The sequence below is a fragment of the Balaenoptera acutorostrata genome, chromosome 6, assembly GCF_949987535.1.
Source record: "Balaenoptera acutorostrata chromosome 6, mBalAcu1.1, whole genome shotgun sequence".
In the NCBI taxonomy this organism is placed as follows: Eukaryota; Metazoa; Chordata; class Mammalia; order Artiodactyla; family Balaenopteridae; genus Balaenoptera; species Balaenoptera acutorostrata.
In genome coordinates this window covers 123,720,236-123,738,951 of record NC_080069.1, presented here as the reverse complement: position 1 = coordinate 123,738,951, position 18,716 = coordinate 123,720,236, and the positions used below count along the sequence as shown (strand labels likewise).

At 48.7% G+C, this 18,716-nt stretch overlaps 1 protein-coding gene across 2 annotated transcripts in view; it reads right to left on the bottom strand.

Annotated features, from left to right (window-relative positions):
• ABO (ABO, alpha 1-3-N-acetylgalactosaminyltransferase and alpha 1-3-galactosyltransferase) overlaps nt 1-17,571 on the bottom strand; it is a 31,496-nt gene extending 13,925 nt beyond the window's left edge. The window contains exons 1-6 of one of the 2 annotated variants that reach the window (XM_007194398.2): nt 17,475-17,571; nt 4,126-4,198; nt 2,562-2,609; nt 1,561-1,617; nt 1,115-1,162; nt 249-284 (exon numbers count right to left, since the gene is read on the bottom strand). In XM_007194398.2, the coding sequence (XP_007194460.2) occupies nt 249-284; nt 1,115-1,162; nt 1,561-1,617; nt 2,562-2,609; nt 4,126-4,198; nt 17,475-17,487 (275 nt within the window). In that variant the 5' untranslated portion in view covers nt 17,488-17,571. The remainder of the gene's footprint in view (nt 1-248; nt 285-1,114; nt 1,163-1,560; nt 1,618-2,561; nt 2,610-4,125; nt 4,199-17,474) is intronic. The other variant, XM_007194399.2, reaches the window with a different exon arrangement.
• Between the last annotated feature and the right edge of the window lie 1,145 nt (nt 17,572-18,716).

Sequence of the window (18,716 nt, the reverse complement as noted above, 5' to 3'; positions counted from 1 at the left end):
GTGCCTGGTATGGACCTCCACACAGCTCCTAATGACCAAGAATTAGAGGCCTCTTCCATCGCTCCTTCAACTTGTACCAAACCCATTAAAAACGAACCCAGCCTCCTATAGCATGGAAAGAAAGAAAGAAAAGGAAAAAGGCGAAAGAAAGACTGAACCAGGGAGAGGAGCAAGTGAAGAGGAAACATGAGGTACGTGGTGGCAGGGAACCCACTGGCTGCAGCCATGGCAGGAACTCGTCTACTCACGTGGGCTTGAGGAGCTGGGCCTTGGGGTAAACCAACCTGCGGGCAAGACGCGCATGTGAGAAAAGGCATCATAGATGCCCACGGCTGCGAGGGGCCTCCTGCCGGTTCAGTGTGCCAGCCCTGCCAGGAGGTGGCATTCAGCCACAGGGACTTCCTTCCTCCCTTCCTTCCTTCCTTCATCCAGCTGCGTCCACCCGGCCCTGGGGAAGCCACGCACTTCCCCAGGGATAAACTGATGGGGCTGAGATATGAGGAAAGGAAAGGAGGATCTTCCCTAACTGTTCTATGATACTGCTGAGGTTAGAGACCCACCCATGTCTCTTTCTTCTCTCCTTGGGCACTGTAAGTCCTTCCTGGGGTCTAACTCATCACGACTAAGGTCTTCGTGTCCTGCTTTGTTCAGGGGTGGGAAGCCCAGGGCTGGCCCGCACCCACCCCATCCACGCCGTCCACCCCGTGTGTCCCGCCTGGAGCCTCCTCACCCCCCGCCCCACTCCTTCCGTGCTGCCTCGTTTGCCCTCCATGCCCTCCCTGCCACACTGTCAGTTTTCAACAGAGCTGAGGGCTGAGAAACTGTGGCTAAGTCTACCCCATGTAAGACAGCTGGGCTGGGGCAGCCATGAGACCCGAGGGCATGTGGAACTCACCTGTGACTCCCATCATCTAACGCCTGCTCCCGTTCTTTTTTGCCCCTTATTACCCTCCTTCCCCACTTCCCTTGCTTCTTCCCCCGTGACAAATCTCACAAATCAGACTCTGTGAGGTGCGGGGGTGGGGGGGTGAGGGAGGAGTACGGAGGAGGGAGACACGTGGTGACTTGCTTGGAACTAGGCACAGAAACAGCCCAAAGATGAGATCTCCGATACCTGGGTACTTCAGGTATCCTGCAGGTGTCCAGGTGACAGTCACGTTCACTGAGGGAGGAAAACAGAGTGCTTAGAGCTGGGGACAGGGTGCTGGGAGAAGAACTGCCGTGCCAGACCGGCCAGGACCCCCCGAGGGCCATCACGCCACAGCCCCTACTAAGGAAAGCTCCCCATGGCTGCAAAGCTTGGGCCGTGTGGCCAGGTGAGAGGACCAGGGGCGAGAAGCAGGGCAAAGAAAACTTGGACACGCTGACCCTGTCTGGGAGTTTGGTGCCACTCAGCTCTGCCCAAAGGGATTCCACGCCCAATGGTGACAAACTGGCCTGGGGAGAGCCCCGCTCTGGGGGGAAGGAGCAGGAGCCATGGCTGCCCAGGTTGGCCCTGGAATCCCAAAGGAAGCTCTGGCAATGCCCCCCTCACCCCTGGGAGCCCAGCTCCTGCCCTACCTGGACTCCTTTTTCTCCAGCTGCATCCGCTGCAGAACCACGCTGTGTGTATCCTGGCTGCAGAGAGGAAAGGTTCTCAGCCATTCCTTCAAAAGTAGCATCTTGCTAAGAAAGTGCCCCCTTAAGAGGAGAGGGGGCTAACCAGGCAAAGGCTAGGTTCGAATCCACTTCCACCAGCCCTGCCCTCCTTGCCAGCCCCGCCCTCTCCCCAGCCCCGCCCCCTCCCCAGCCGCTACCTCTCCCCAGCCCCGCCCCCTCCCCAGCCTCTACCTCTCCCCCAGCCCTGCCTTCCCGCACCAATCCTGATCCACACCACCGAAGAAGCTTCGTGGCGCCTGAAAACCAAGCAAATGTTCGCTTCTGGGCGAGGCTCAGGAATGGCAACTTTTGTGGATGAAAGGAGGTGAAAGTCATTACCTAAATGGCAGACTCTCCTGTTGGCCCTGCAGGTGGTGGACCTCAGGGCTGCTGAGGGAGTAAAGTCCCGTCAGCTCATCCCCCCCTTCTGTCCAGCAAGCATTTGCTGGGCCCCCAAGTGCTGAACAGAGGAGGGAGCTGGACCGGACTTGGTTCTGAGGTCCTGCCCTGCGGGCTCATGACCGGCACTGGTTAGGAGCTCTCACCTTATCTGTTCTCAGTCAGCCGGAGATTGATGACCCAGAGGAATTAGCTCTGGGTGGAAAATGAGACTTTACCTATCTGGGTGCTAATGGGGTCTGGGGGCACCCCATCACGGGTGGGCCACAGGGAATCAACACCGGTCACTATTCGTCCCCAGTCCTCAGCCTGTAAACGTGTCCTTTCCAACAGCAATGAGGATTCCACCTCTGTTCTTTTTTAGGGTTTGAGAAAACGTGGTAGAGAGAGGAACTTGGAATCAGCTGGGAACTGAGTGCCTCTTTGGTTATAACGACCTCCAATTCAATACATCCTCGTATTTTTATTTCTGTTCTAGGTCTTTCTAGAAGGAACCACCTTGACTCCAAAGACCCGTGCATTACCTTTGAGACTCTTCTCTCTGCCAAGTGGAGATCAGGCTGAAAACATTGCTGGGGGACAAAAAGGAGTGCGGAGCTGAGTCCTCACGTGGCAGAGGAGAGCAGAAGGGCTGTGTTTTGAGGCTGAGACTTCAACACAGCTTTCTGACTTTTTTGTTCTCTGGCTCCTGGGAAAATAGACGTGGGGCCCAAGCAGAGCAGAGCCAGTGGGACATCTCACTCGGGTGGGAGGAGAGAATGGGGTGCACAGGCAGACCCCCCCAGGCGGTGCCCTGCTGGCCCCACCACCAGACACCCTATTTTAACCCAACCTCCACATACCTAATAGCTTATAAGTGTTCACGGCCTTCCTCTCTGTGGATCTGGGACCCCTGCCTCAGAATCATCCAAGGAGTTATTTTTAGATGCAATTCCAGACTCCCTGAATCCAGCCCTGAGCAGCTGGGAGGGGTGTGCGTGTGTGTGTGTGTGTTTGTAGAAATCTCTGTTTTTAACAGGTTCTCTGAGTGATCTGCGTACACTCTAAAGTCGAGAGCCATGCCTCCTTTCTGTTTTACAACAGCCCTGCCACACAGAGCACTAAAAGCCGAACGCTGAGGGACCAGAGGGGCGCTGAGGCTCACGCGATCAGCAGCTCCCTAGTTAAGTCAGAGCAGAGCGGGAGCTGCGGCCTTTCCAGCTCACCCCGCTCCCCGAGCTGTGCCTAGCACAGAATAAACACCCAATAAATGGAAGCTCTTTCTAACAAATTTATTTGCAAAAGTCATCAGTGAAAATGTGTATAGCTCTACAGCTAACAACTAAATAAGTATGCGTCTGCGCTCTGCAGTATTATATAAACATTCAGCACCCATTGCAAAGTTGAGTCTAGGGGCAATTTCACCCTCTTGTGGAATAAGAACTGAAAAAGTATCGACTAGATTCTTTTAAGGGAATGTCTACAGCTACCAAGTTTGTTTTAAAACATAAACGAGGAATAAAATGCAGTAAAAACATGTCATCTGTTCCCAACAAATGTATTTAAAGTATGATGTGAATCCCATATGATGACGTAATTGACATTTCTAAAAGGCTATAAATCGCTGCCTTTTGAAGCCCTCCAAACCTCAGTCATGTTTACACTCACCCCCAGGTGAACCTGTCACCTACAGTTATATTAACACCTGGTGGGAATTCCCTGGCGGTCCGGTGGTTAGGACTCCGCTTTCACTGCCTAGGATGTGGGTTCGACCCCTGGTCGGGGAACTAAGATCCCGCAAGCCAAAAAAAGAAAACAAACAAACAAACAAACCAAAACCACCTGTTAATCACCCCAGAGCAGAGCCAAGTGCTGACTGGGGACCTGCATCTCAGCCCTGCCCCTGTCAAGTGTTGTGACATGAGGCAAGGAGTATCTGCAAGATGGGAATTACAATGTCATTCACGGCTTCTCTGGGATCACTGTTACGGGGGAAAAATCTAGCTGGTCTCATTCAGTTAACGTAAGTAAGTCATAAGTAGGTTAAGTCACGTAAGTCATAAATCCTCACCTGCCATAGGGCCCCAGGGCTGTTACCATCCTCCTTACCTATAGAAGCCCAGAAGTACAGCGAAGAGCAGGATGAGGCAAAGCCAGAACTTGGTGCTCTTTCCCCAGAATTCTGTGGAGAGGAAGCCTAGGTCACTTGGGGCTAGCTTACCTGGTCCCCAAATCACCTTGTTGAGACCAGAATTGGGCACTGGCCAGGAACAGCCTCCTGTCGGCTCCAGCCGGAAGCCCTCTCCCTCTTGTGCGCTCACGGGGAAGGTGGGTGATTGAACCTCTCCTGGAAGCATAATCCCATTGAGCCTCACCCTGCAGCCCCTGGGCACCTGTCTGGGTGCCCCTGCTTGTTGGCAGGCCCCCAGGGGGCCAGGACCACTCGTACGCTCCAAAGGAGCGGGTGCTATGGACCGTGGCCATGAACGGACCAGCAGGGTGGGAGACGAGGCACGGAAGGACCGTGAGAGACAAAGCTCGCCGAGGGGATTACAACCCCCATAAACACCCGAAGCCCTGATGCTGTAGGAGCTCACCCCAGAGTTCCACGCAGCAAAAACAGTAAGGCCTGGGAGACCACTGCAGGGACGCTACACTTCCGGGGGACATGCACGTTTGAAGGAAGCTGTATCACATGCGTTAGTAAAATCTTAGCTGAAGGCTGTGGGTTTAACAAGCTCCACCCTCGATAAAGAACCCCCCACCCCATAGCCACTGCACCACTGGGTCTCGGAGGCCCAAGTCTGATGTCCCAGCAGCCAGAATCTCGTTGATCACAAATACGAGGGGCTCCCGAGTGTTGGACTAAGAAAACTATGTACATCTGGGTGCAGCCCAGAAACATTTACCAAAGAATTTCATTTGGTAAGGTTATATACCTCAGTTTCCTCTGACTGGGTATGAAAATGTGAAAACCCAGGGATGTATAAACTCAGGGATGTATCCAAAAACATGTGCTTCTATCTATAATAGGCAAGACACGGAAGCAACCTAAATGTCCATCGACAGATGAATGGATAAGGAAGATGTGGTACTTATATACAATGGAATATCACTCAGCCATAAAAGAATGAAATAATGCCATTTGCACCAACATGGATGGACCTAGAGATTATCATACTAAGTGAAGTGAGGCAAACAGAAAAAGATAAATATCACATGATATCACTTATATGTGGAATCTTAAAAAAAAATTATACAAATGAACAGAAATAGACACACAAACAGACATAGGGGAAAGGGGTGGGAGAGGGATAAATTAGGAGTTTGGGATTAACGTATACACACTACTATATATAAAATACATAAGCAACAAGGACTGACTGTATAGCACAGAGAACTATACTCAATATTATATAATAACCTATAAGGGAAAAGAATCTGAAAAAGAATATATATATGTATAACGGAATCACTTTGTTGTACACCTGAAACTAACACAACACTGTAAATCAACTATATGTCAATAAAAAAATAAAAATTAAAAACAAAACAAAACAGGACTTCCCTGGTGGCGCAGTGGTTAAGAATCCGCCTGCCAATGCAGGCAACACGGGTTCAAACCCTGGTCCGGGAAGATCCCACATGCCGTGGAGCAACTAAGCCCGTGCGCCACAACTACTGAGCCTGCGCTCTAGAGCCTGCGAGCCACAACTACTGAGCCCACGTGCTACAACTACTGAAGCCCGCGCACCTAGAGCCCGTGCTCTGCAACAAGAGAAGCCACCGCAATGAGAAGCCCGTGCACCACAATGAAGAGTGGCCCCCGCTCACCGCAACTAGAGAAAGCCCGTGCACAGCAACGAAGACCCAGTGCAGCCAAAAATAAATAAATAAAATAAATAAATTTAAAAAAACAAAACAAAACAAAACAAAAACATGTGCTTATACAAGTTTACAATGAATTTGGTTACATTGTATCCTTTTGTATAAACTCTATGTGTCCTATATTTTAAATGTTTAAGGGAATTTGATATGTCCAATTTGTGTTTGATTTAATAAATGGACAAGATTTTTAAGTGCAAAAGAAGTTTTTGTCATACTTGAGAGTCTGTTCTGTCCCATCGTGTGTGTCTGAGAGAGAATTACATCAATTAAGCTTATAGTCATAGTTTAAAACAAATTAAGCTGGGTGGAAATAACCCAGATAAAAGCAAGTATTTAATGGAGGATTCCATTTCTATATAATTCTAGAAAATGCAAATTAATCTATAGTGCTAGAAAACAGAACAGTGGTTGCCTGGGGATGGAGGTGGGTAGGTAAGCGTGCCAGGGAGGGATTGCAAATGAGCACAGGACTCTTTGGGGGTAATAATAGCTATATTAATTTTTGTGACTGTAGCGATGGTTTTGCAGGTGTATACATATCAAAAGTTACTAAATTCTGCACTTTAAATAAATGTGCAGTTTATTATATGTCCACTTTACCCCTATAGAGCTGCTTTAAAGAAAAAGAAAGAAAAAGAAATGCATCCAGATTGGAGAGGAAGAAGCAGATCTGTCTTTATCCCCATTCTACATGTTCATCTATGTAGCAAATCTGATGGAATCTATAAAAAAGCTACTAGAACTAATAAGTCAGTTGGTGAGTTTAGCAAAACCACAGGATACAAGGTCAATATACAAAAATCAATTGTTATTTTCTATACTAACAACCAACAATCAGAAATGGAAATTAATAAAACAACCCATTCACAATAGTATAAAAAATATGAAATACTTTGTCAGAAAATTCTGACCAAAAAATGTGCAAAATATGTGCGGGGAAAACTACAAAACATTGCTGAGAGACACTAAGGAAGTCTTTTAAAATGGTGAGTACTACCGTGATCATAGATCAGGAGACTTAATATTGTTAAGATGTCAAACCTCCCCAAATTAACTTACAGATTCAATATATTAATAATTCCAATCAAAATCCCAGCAAGGTTTTTGGAGAAATTGACTAGCTGAATTCTAAAATCCATACGGGAATGCAAAGGACTTATAGCAGTCGAAATAACTTTGAAAAATATAAATAATTTCAAAGGACTACATAATTTTAAGTTCTGTCCTATTAGAAAGTTAGCATAATCAAGACCAGGTGAACTTCATTAAGATAAACCAATCAACGGAGCAGAATAGAGTCCAGAACAGACACATACACACAGGTGGTCAATTCATTTCTGACAAAGTGCAAGGGCAATTCAGTGGAGAAAGCAGTCTTTTCAACAAATCTGCTGGAACAATTGGCAATCTGTACACAAAATAATGAACTTCGTTCCATGTACAAAAATTAACTGAAATGGGTCATAGACAAAAATATAGCAGCTAAAACTATAAAACATTTAGAAGGAAACAGAATACAACTTTTATGGCCTTGGATTAGGCAAAGATTTCTTAGATACAAAACCAAAAGCCATATCCATAAAAGAAAAAATTCAAAAGCTGGACTTGATCAAAATGAATAACTTCTGCTCTGTGAATGACACAGTTAAGAGAATAAAAAGACAAGTCAGGTCTGGAAAAAATAATTTCCAAATCACATATCTGGTAAAGGAGCTGTATCTAAAACCCAATTATATGAAAACAAACATATGTATATATACACACATATATATCATATATATACATATATATATGATATATATACATATATATATGATCTGAACACCCTTCACTTCCTAAAGAAGTTGTAGAGATGGCGAAAAACAGTTCATGAAAAATGTTCTTCATTAGTCATTAGGAAAATGTACATTAAAATCACAGTAAGAGGAAATTCCCTGCCGGTCCATTGGTTAGGACTCCATGTTTTCACTGCCAAGGGCGAGGATTCAGTCCCCGGTTGGGGAACTAAGATCCCACAAGCCGTGTGGCACAGCCAGCTAAAAGATAAATAAATAAAAATTTAAATTAAAAAAAAATTTTTAAAGAAATCTTCATTTTAAAAATAAAATAAAACAAAATCACAGTAAGATACCATTATATATCTATTAGAATTAAAAAGATGACTAACACCAAACGATGGTGAGGGCGTGGAGCAAGTGGAACTCTCATATGCTTGTGGCGGGAACGTAGAATTATGCAACCACTCTGCAAAACAGTTTGGCATTTCCTACCAGATGACCCAGAGAAATGAAATCATGTCTGTACAAAGACTGGGACAGGACTGGTACAGCAGCTTTATTTGTCATAGCTAAGAATTCAAAACACCCCAAATCATCAGATTAATAGATAAACAAATTGAGGTGTGTCCACACAATAGCAGAAAGAATGAACTGGATACACAGATCTGCAGGGAGGAGTTGCAAAATAATAAGAGGCCAGATGAAAAGGAGTCATTAGTGTACAATTCCCTTTATATTAAATTCTAGAAAATGCAAACTAGTCTAGAGGGACAAAAAGCAGACAAGTGGCTGCCTTGCATGGCAAGGGTGGGGAAGGTGGGGCAGGTTGCCGAAGGGCAAGAGGAAACTTTGGGGGTGGCAGATTTGTTCATTATCTTTTTTTTTTTTTTTAATTAATTTATTTATTTATTTTTGGCTGCGTTGGGTCTTCGTTGCTGTGCACGGGCTTTCTCTCGTTGCGGCGAGCGGGGGCTACTCTTCTGTGGTGTGCAGGCTTCTCATTGCAGTGGCTTCTCTTGTTGCGGAGCACGGGCTCTAGGCATGCAGGCTTCAGTAGTTGTGACACGCAGGCTCAGCAGTTGTGGCACACGGGCTTAGTTGCTCCGCGGCATGCGGGATCCTCCCGGACCAGGGCTCAAACCCATGTCCCCTGAACTGGCAGGCGGATTCCCAACCACTGCGCCACCAGGGAAGCCCCTGTTCATTATCTTGATTGTGGTGATGGCTTCATGGATGTACACAAATGTTAAAATTTATCCAACAGCACACTTTAAATATGTGTAGTTTATTGTATGTCAGTTATTCCTGAAGCCGTTTTAAATACAAACAAACAAAAAAGCCACAGCGAGATACCATTTCTCACCATCGATGGCGAAAATACCAAACATGATTGGATGCTCTCTCGGCGGGACTGTGCAGACGACTGCACCTGCTCACACCTTGGTGTAGAGCTTTCTTTCTTTCCTTTTTAAAATAAATTTATTTATTTACTTTTGGCTGCGTTGGGTCTTTATTGCTGTGTGCGGAATTTCTCTAGTTGCGGCGAGCGGGGGCTACTCTTTGTTGCGGTGCACGGGCTTCTCATCGCGGTGGCTTCTCTTGTTGCGGAGCACGGGCTCTAGGCGCGCGGGCTTCAGTAGTTGTGGCATGTGGGCTCAGTAGTTGTGGCTCGCGGGCTCTAGAGCGCAGGCTCAGTAGTCGTGGCACACGGGCTTAGTTGCTCCGCGGCATGTGGGATCTTCCCAGGCCAGGGCTCGAACCTGTGTCCCCTGCATTGGCAGGCGGATTCCTAACCACTGCGCCACCAGGGAAGCCCCTTTAGGGACAATTTAAATGCAATTTAATTTTTCTCCTTACAGTGCCATAATTGTGTGTGTGGGGTGGGGTGGGTGAGAAACACTGCTGAAGGAAGTAGAAAAGGGTAGCACCCCACATAAAGGAAGATCAGCCAGTATCTACCCAGAGGCAGACTCACTTAGCATCTGACCCAGCAAACCCACTTCTGAGAATATACACGGCAGAGAAAGCTACACACATGTAGAATGACGGATAGGCTTTGTATGTAAGAGCAAAAGACTGGAAACAACCCAAGTGCTCATCAGTGGGGGCGAGGTGATTAACTGCGGTGCATCCAATAAGGGTTCCTATGCAACCGTTAAAAAAAAGTGAGGGGGATGCAGTTGGAATATATGGGTCATGTTTCAAGCAAAGTACAGAACAGTACAAATAATATTCTACCTATTGTGTAAGAAAGAAGGGTGAAAAGACATATAACCATATTCACTTACATTTACATTTTAAAAAAATACCTAAAAGATGGCACAAGAAATGAATAAAAACGGTTATCTATAAAGGGCAGGGAGCTGGGAACAGTGCCGGCAGAGACCAGGTAGAAGTGACACTCTTCAGTATATACCTCGAAGTATAATTTTTATTTTTGAACCATGTAAATGTACTACCTATTCAAAATAATAACATTGAATAAACATAAAAATAAACCAGAATAACATGTTACTTTTTAAATCTTGGAGAGGGGAAAAGCCTTTCTAAGTTTGATAAAAGATTTTTTTTTAAAATAGCCCTAAATGGAGACAAATAAATATGACCCAATGAAGATGAAAGTGTTATGCATGGTTAAAAAGAACCACAAACAAAATCAAAAGAAACAAATTCAGGGGGAAAAAGTACTTACAACTCATATCACAAAAAGCCCTAATTCCCTTAATAATACCTCCTACGATTTAATAAATAAGAGCAACTGTTGAATTTTTTAAGGGCAAAGTATATGAGATGACAACTGATGTGAAAAAGCATTCAACCTGGACTTCCCTGGTGGTGCAGTGGTTAAGAATCCACCTGCCGATGCAGGGGACACAGGTTCGAGCCCTGGCCCAGGAAGATCCCACATGCCGCGGAGCAGCTAAGCCCGTGAGCCACAACTACTGAAGCCCACGCAGCTAGAGCCCGTGCTCCGCAACAAGAGAAGCCACCATGATGAGAAGCTCGAGCACAGCAACGAAGAGTAGCCCCCGCTCGCTGCAACTAGAGAAAGCCCGCGCAGTAATGAAATTCAATCTCACAATAGGAAGAGCAGTGCAGCTAAGGATTGTACAAGACTCCAGTTTTCACCCATCGGGTGAGCAATGGGGTGTTGGCTGTGCCCTGGCAATAAGGTGCCTGCAGGAGCAGGTGAGCAGGAAGAAATAGCTGTCATCAGAGCAGGGATGCAGCAGAGGGTGACATCTCTACATCACTCATATTTTTCTTGTGACATCTCCACCTCCAGCTCTCCTCCCAGTTCTCACGAGCTTCCCTTTAGAGAAAATCTTGGAAAGGAAAGTCCTCTATACCCGAACCTTCCAACCCTTCCTCCGTCCTTTACCCTCACTAGCCAGCCTTTCACCCTGACTGCCTCACTGAAACTTCCCTTGACAAAGGCTCCAGGGATCTCAGCAGCCTTAATCCAGTGCTCTCTTCCTTGTCTGAATTAACCCATCAGCCACAGTGGAGCTCTGTTCTCTTTGGTCTATCTCCCGGGCCACACCTGCCCAGCTGCCTTTGCTCTTTCTCTTCCTGTAGCACAAATGTTGGAGACTCCAGGCACGGTCCTGGGCTCCCTTCTGTACCCACACTCACCGCCCAGGGGTTCCTACCTTGTACCAGAGCATTAAATATCATATTTACACTGCTGACCCTCCAGTCATTTCTGCAGCCTTCACCTCTCTGTGGACCTGTGAACTAGGAAACTGGACCATTCATGGCCACCCCCACTGAAGGCACATCAACATTATCATGGCCAAACAGGACTGTAGGTCCCCATCACCACACCACCAAGGGGGCCACTCCTCCTGTCTCATGACAGGGCATCACCATGCATCAAAAGCTCTGAGGCTGGGAATTCCCTGGTGGTCCAGTGGTTAAGACTTGGTGTTTTCACTGCTGGGGCCTGGGTTCGATCCCTGGCTGGGGAACTAAGATCCCGCAAGCAGTGCGGCATGGCCAAAAAAAAAAAAAAAAAAAGTCTCCAAGGCATCTTTAATACTTCCTTTCCCTCCCACCCTGAATCCAATTCACTATCACACCGTGTCAGCTCCACCTTCAAAATGTATCCGTGGTGCGTGTCGTGTGGAAAAAGGTACAGCAATTCTTCAAAAAACTAAACATAGAATTCCCATATGATCCAGCAATTCCGCTCACGGGTGTATAACCAAAAGAGGTAAAAGCAGAGACTCAAAGAGATATTTGGACACCCGTGTTCACAGCAGTATTTATTCACAAGAGACAAAAAGAGGAAGCAACCCAATGTCCATCTATGGATGATGGATAAAGAAAGTGTGTGGCAGCCACACAATGGGATAGGAGTCAGCCTTGGACTTCCCTGGTGGCACAGTGGTTAAGAATCTGCCTGCCAATGCAGGGGACATGGGTTGGAGCCCTGGTCTGGAAAGATCTCACATGCTGCGGAGCAACTAAGCCCGTGCACCACAAGTACTGAGCCTGCACTCTAGAGCACTCGAGCCACAACTACTGAAGCCCACATGCCTAGAGTCTGTGCTCTGCAACAAGAGAAGCCACCCAATGAGAAGCCCATGTACTGCGGCAAAGAGTAGCCCCTGCTTGCCAAAACTAGAGAAAAGCCCGCACGCAGCAACAAAGACTAACGCAGCCAAAAATAAATAAATAAATAGCTAGCTAGCTAGATAGGTAGACAGATAAAGGAGTCAGCCTTAAAAAGGCTTGTCCTGAGCTACAACACGGATGGACTTCAAGGACATTATGCCAGGTGAAGTAAGCCAGTCACAAAAGGACAAATCCTGTAGAATTCCGCTTGTCTGAGGGACCTAGAAGAGTCAAATCCTCAGGGGCAGAAAGTAGATGGTGGGGAGTCAGGGGCTGGAGCTGGGGTGGAGGGGAGTTCAGGTTTCCATTTGGGGAGATGACAGAGTTCTGGAGATGGATGGTGGTGATGGTTGCACAGTGTACTTAATGCCACTGAAATGTACACTTAAAAATGGCTTAAATGTAACTAATTTTTTTTTCATCTTGATCTTTTGTTAGCATTTTTATGAGTTCATCAGTTTTTCATTAGAGTTCTGAAAATGCTTATTCATTCAGTTCAGCAGTACCATCAGTTACCAGAAACCTGTACTTGTCAGAGTCTTTTCCATGAATTTCTTGAAGATGAAACCCTTTTATAGGAACATATTTGCAAAAGCATCAGAGTACACCCAGAACTGTCTGTAAATGACAAAAGACTTAAAAATGACCACGGTTAAAGATTTGATGAAAGTTCATAATAATGCAGTTGACAAGAAAATTAGTTATTTCTGATATATACATTTTAAAGTAATAACTAGGATTATGACTTATAACATTATACCAGAACATATAAGATTTTTAGAAATTTCATGTAATGTCTGAAACATTTATATTAACATATTTCCATACAAATAACCCAATGAAAGTTTAGTATTAGTTGTTTTGTTTGTTTGTTTTTTTAAAAATTAATTACATGGGACTGAGTGAACTGATGAGGAAGAGTATAATTTTTGAGACTTTCTGTTTGAATTTAAAAAAAAAATCCCACAAGGACTCAGAGGCAAAGAATATACAAATCAATTTTCACTGCAAAGTAAAGGAACTGCTACAGTGGAGGATTACTGGACTGAATGTCAATATTATGACATAGTATGAGTGTGTTTCATGTTTGGTAATTGCAATCATTGTTGCTTTTGTTGTGGTCATCCATGTACAATGCTTGGTGTCAGTCTATTTATCTCTTGTAAAAATAAAATACAGTGTGTGTGTGTGTGTGTGTGTGTGTGTGTGTGTGTGTGAAAAAAAACAAAAAGCAAAACAACAACAAAAAAATGCAATCAAAAATGGGCAGAAGACCTAAATAGACATTTTTCCAAAGAAGACATACAGATGGCTAACAGGCACATGAAAAGATGCTCAACATCACTAATTATTCACTAATTATTAGAGAGATGCAAATCAAAACTACAATGAGGTATCGCCTCACACCGGTCAGAATGCCTATCACCAAACCAAACAAAACAAAACAAAAAACCCCACAAATAACAAATCTTGGAGAGGATGTAGAGAAAAGGGAGCCCTTGTACACTGTTGGTGGGAATGTAAATTGGTGCAGCCACTGTGGAAAATAACATGGAGATTCCTCAAAAAACTAAAAATAGAACTACCATATGACCCAGCAATTCCACTCCTGGGTATGTATCTGGAAAAAATGAAAACACTAATTCAAAAAGATACATGCACCCCAATGTTCACAGCAGCACTATTCACAATAGCCAAGATATGGAAGCAACCCTTGTGCCCATCAACAGATGAATGGATGAAGAAGGTGTGGAATACTACTCAGCCATAGAAAAGAATGAAATTTTGCCATTTGCAATGACATGGATGGACTTGGAGGTCATTATGCTAAGTGAAATAAGTCAGACAGAGGAAGACAAATACTGTATGATACTACTTATACGTAGAATCTAAAAAATAATAAAAATGAATGTATATGTGAAACAGAAACAGACTTACAGACCAAAAAAAAAAAAAAAAAGGCTTAAATGGTAAGTTTCTTGTTACATATTTTACCACAATAATCCTTAAAACAAAAAAAGTGGGCGGACAAATGGGTTGGGCCTGGACGCTCATCTCCTGCCCCTGATGGGGTCCAGCGGCCTGAGCCAGCTGATGGAAGAGTGGGCAGAAGTCGGCCCCTGTCCAGCAAAGCCGATTCCTGACCTCGGGGAGCCCCTTTGTCTGCATGTCGGCATGCAGGACGGCTGGTGTTCGTAGCCCGCCTTCCCCGATCTACCCTGCCGGGTGCTGAGAGCTGGGCTATTATGTGCTAGCTGGACCATTTCTCTGCTTGTAAGTTTCCCCGAACATCCTGCGTGGTGTCCGCCTTGCCCAGTGGCACCGGGGACGTGTGTTCTGACACTTCTCTTGCCCCCGCTCTAGACGGTGTCTGGTACACAGTAGAAGCTCAATGCACAGATGTGGATGGAATCTTCTCAGCCCACACCTTGTGCAGCACAGCTGTTCCGTAGTTCAGGGCTGGGGACTGGTCTGGGTTCTGGCACTTTCCAGCTGACTTTCTGAGCCCCCCACTCCTCACCCATCTCTGAAACAGAGCGGGCTGGCCCAGGTGAACCTGAAGTTCACAGTTTCTGTTGCAAAGTGCGAGGAGCTCTCCTCTGCTCCCAGACAAATGCAGGGTGTGTGGCTCTGGACCGGGAAGTGAACCCAGGAAGGGAGGGAGCGGCGAGGTGCGCTGGACCAGACAGAGGAGGGAGAGGTAGGGTGCTGCAAGAGACGGTGGAAAACACCTGATGTCGGAGGATCCAGAGAGACTGGAAACTGGACCGCCAGGCCCCAGGGGTGGTCTGGGTGGCACCCGGGCAGGATGTCGAAAATAGTGCCAGGGAGGGAGAGGGTTTGGGGGTCAGGTGGGGAAGGGTGTCTCTAAGGCAGGCTCCTGAAGGCTGTGTGCCCTGACAAGCCAAACCACACCCAAACGTGTCCCTGGGCTGCTGCTGACAGATTAAGTCAAATGAACAGAGAACGCATTATTAGTCACTAACCAAGTAAGTAATTTAAGCCAGTGATTTTTAATTTCAAATAGTCAAAGGGCCTCAGGTGGTCCCTACGCCACCCTGAACTTCTTGCTCGAAAACAGCTGATTGGTGCCCGGGGGTGGGGGTGGGGGGGAACAGAGGGCTTTGCAAAGGAGAGTACAGGAGTCATCATTCCACAAAGCACTCATTACTCCACAGGCGCTCAGGCCAGGAGGGACTTTACACCGAACGAACGGTTTTGCCCAAAGTCATGTAGATTTCATGGTAATGTCAGGGCTCAGATGCAGGCTAGGGTGATCCCCTGCCTGGCTTGCATGGGACCAACAGAGTCCCTGTTTAGGACACGGGCCTAAAGTGCTAAAACCAGGACAGGCCTTAGCAAACTGGAATGAATTGGCCACCCTACCGGGTCCCTGACCTTCAGACCAGGGCTGTTGTGCCCTTGGGACTCTAAACAGAGGGCCATCCAGCCTTGTCTCCTGCCGGACGCTTGGCATCAGAACCAACACACGCCCCTGGTGGACCCCACCAAATCATGACCGTCCTCGGGGCCGTGGTCACCACCTTCCCCAGGACCAGGAAACCCGGAGCCTGGGTGTCCTTTTGGGCAGCCTACTTAACTCCCAGTGTCTCATGCCCTCAGGCCATGGGATCCGGCTGGCTCTGGGCACTGGTAGCCCTTCCTATCACCCACCACCCTCACAAGGGCCTCTCTGCTTTGGTCATGAAGAGTAGACTCTGAGAACACATGGTTTCAGGGAACCAGTACAAACGTGAACCAGGAATACCCAGTGTATTCCAGTCTGTGTGGGAAAATGATTTCTTCCGGGAGCCCTGCCAGAGGCCCAGCCCCAGCCAGGTCAGTCTGGCTGCTTCCCAACAGTGAAAGATAATTTTTGCGTTAAATGTCACAAAAAGAGGTGGCCGTGTCCTCTGGTCTTCTCTTCCAGGGAGATGTGCGCTCCTCCACGCACCCAGGGGCTCCTGTTAGCAGGCGGGGGCCTGGGTGCTGCCCGGGCTGAGCCCTGACCCCCTGAAGGACGGCAGAAGTCCCATCCCTCCTCGCAGGTGCTGGCACGCGCCCTCCACTCCGGCCAGGAGTGGAACAGAAGCCAGTCCTTGGAGCCAGGAGGGAACAGAAGGAGCGAGGAACCCGTGTTGGTGTTTGTGGCCTCCCGGGACCCTCCCAGCTTCTCACCAGGGCCACCTCCTCCTGCTCGGGGTGCTGGGGGGATGTGAGCAGAGGCACAGGAGCCTTCCTAGGTGTCTGGAAAGCCCAGAGCCCCCTGGGTCACTCCCCTACCCTTCTCCACTGGTCAAGTAAAGAGAGACTCCGGGGGCTGGTCAAGGGGGTGGGTGGGCTCTAACAAGTAAGACCTGAGTGGTTGCCAGGCAGCAGCAAGGAGGGGCAGGGGGCCAGGCAAAGCCTCCATCCCTCAACCTCGGAGGCACAGACCACCCTCTGGGGATCCTAGCGCTGCTCTGCCCCTTCCTCTTCCTCCCTCTCTCGTCTCCTCCCCTCTGCCTTTTGACCCGCAGCCTCACAAGGTGACGCTGGGTCAGATCAGGGCTGGGTTCATGACATCCAGGACCCAGCCTGGACCTATGGAGGCTCTTCTCCCCTTGGCCCTTTCCTCCTTCCCTCCCTGCCTCTCTCTCCATCAACACCTCCACCTCCCCCCAACCCCCGCCAGGCGCCCTGGGTTCCTACCTCCCACACAGGCACTGGCTGTGTCCAAGCTCCTGGGAGGGACTTGGACCAGGCAGTCTTTACAGCAGGAGGAAATCCTTCACTGACTGCCGGCTCTCTTCTCTGGGGCCCAGACGAGTAGAGGAAAGAGAGGGCCGGGGAGAGGGGGCAGGCGGAGGTGCTCCTACCTGCAGGAGACCCGGGCAGGAGCTTGGCACGTCAAATCAGGACAGCTCCACCGAGGGTCTGCCCTCCACCCTCCTCCACCCTGGCCACGTCCCATCCGTCCGACTTCCCTGGGGGCCGGCAGCGTCCCTACCCAAGACCACCCCCGACACACGCAAGCGCAGCTCCCCAGACCTTCTCTGCTCGTGCTGTCCTCGCCAAGGCTGGCTCTGGACCTCTGGCTCTAGTGCAGCTGGAAAAGCTGGGCCAGACGGTCAGATGCCTGGAGCGGGGCCCACAGCTCCATTCCGGGAGCCCTTGGCCCTCCCCACTCACCTCTGGGGTCCATGGCTCCTGGGACCGACCGCAGGCCAGGAGCCTGGAGGCAGAGGCGGGGGATGGCAGGCAGAGGTCAGCCTGCCAGAAGCTAGACACAGCTCAGAGCTCAGGCTCAGAGCCAGGGTTACCTGAGAAAGAAAGTCCAGCTCCTTCCCCAGGGCCAGCTCGACCTGCCCATCCATTCGGGGCGGGGTCAGGGGTCGGGGAGGAGCTTCAGCAGATTTCCTGTTTGCCCAGATCTACCCGGCGCTACCAGCCAGGTGGGCTCCACGACCAAAGCCAGACTTGTCGGCCGGATGCCCAAAGCCAGCTGCCCCCAACAGCCCCGGGGGCGGCATCTTGCCCCCGCCTCAGATCACACAGGGGCCCGGTTGGTGGCTTCCCCTGCTCTCAGGGCCAAGCCCTGCCCCTTGCTCTGGTCCTCAAGCCCGGGTGTGTGTGTGTGTGCGGGGATCTGGCCCCTGCTCGCCTCTCCAGCTAAGCTTGTCCTCGCTCCACACCCCACCTCTCCTTGGCCGTCTCTCCACCCTGGGGACCGCTTTTCTCACAACACCTGGCCCATCAGCTGCCCAACCGCCAAACAGCCCAGAGGCCCTGGACACTCTCTGGGTCCCATCATTTTCTCTGGAGGAACGTTCCTGGTCCCGGAGAATTCCAACACACAGGGATAAAGAGGAGTGTCAATGAAATTCTCAGTGGAGGCTGCTCCTGGGAGGTTGTCACCTGTGTCTTCAGGCGAGGCCCATCTGGGGTGTGGGAGCATCAGGCCCGTGGGCCCCATCCAAGAATTCAACACGGCACAGCTCAGGGGGAGGAGACAGCCCTCGCTCTGCCCCTCTCCCCCCAGCCCATGCTTCCTGTGCAGGTTCCCACCTGGTGGAGGGAGAGGGATGAGGGAACCAGGCTGCAAGAGGAGCCAGAGGCTCCGACCAGTGGCTCACGCCGTCATCCTGCAACCTGGACGCGCTCTTCTCCTCTCCAACCTCCATCCCTGGGTGCCAGCCACTGGGGATGGAAGAAGGGTCCTACCACGCAGCATCCCAAGGGCATGTCCTAGCCTGTGCCAAGCTGGGAGAGGGGGGAGCAGAGCTGGGTCCACAGAGGCCCCTTGTCAGGGTCGTAGGGCAGCAGGAGAAGATGAGTGAACTATTACTCAGCCATAAAAAGAACCAAAATAATGCCATTTGCAGCAACATGTATGGACCTAGAGATGATCATACTAAGCGAAGTAAGTCAGGC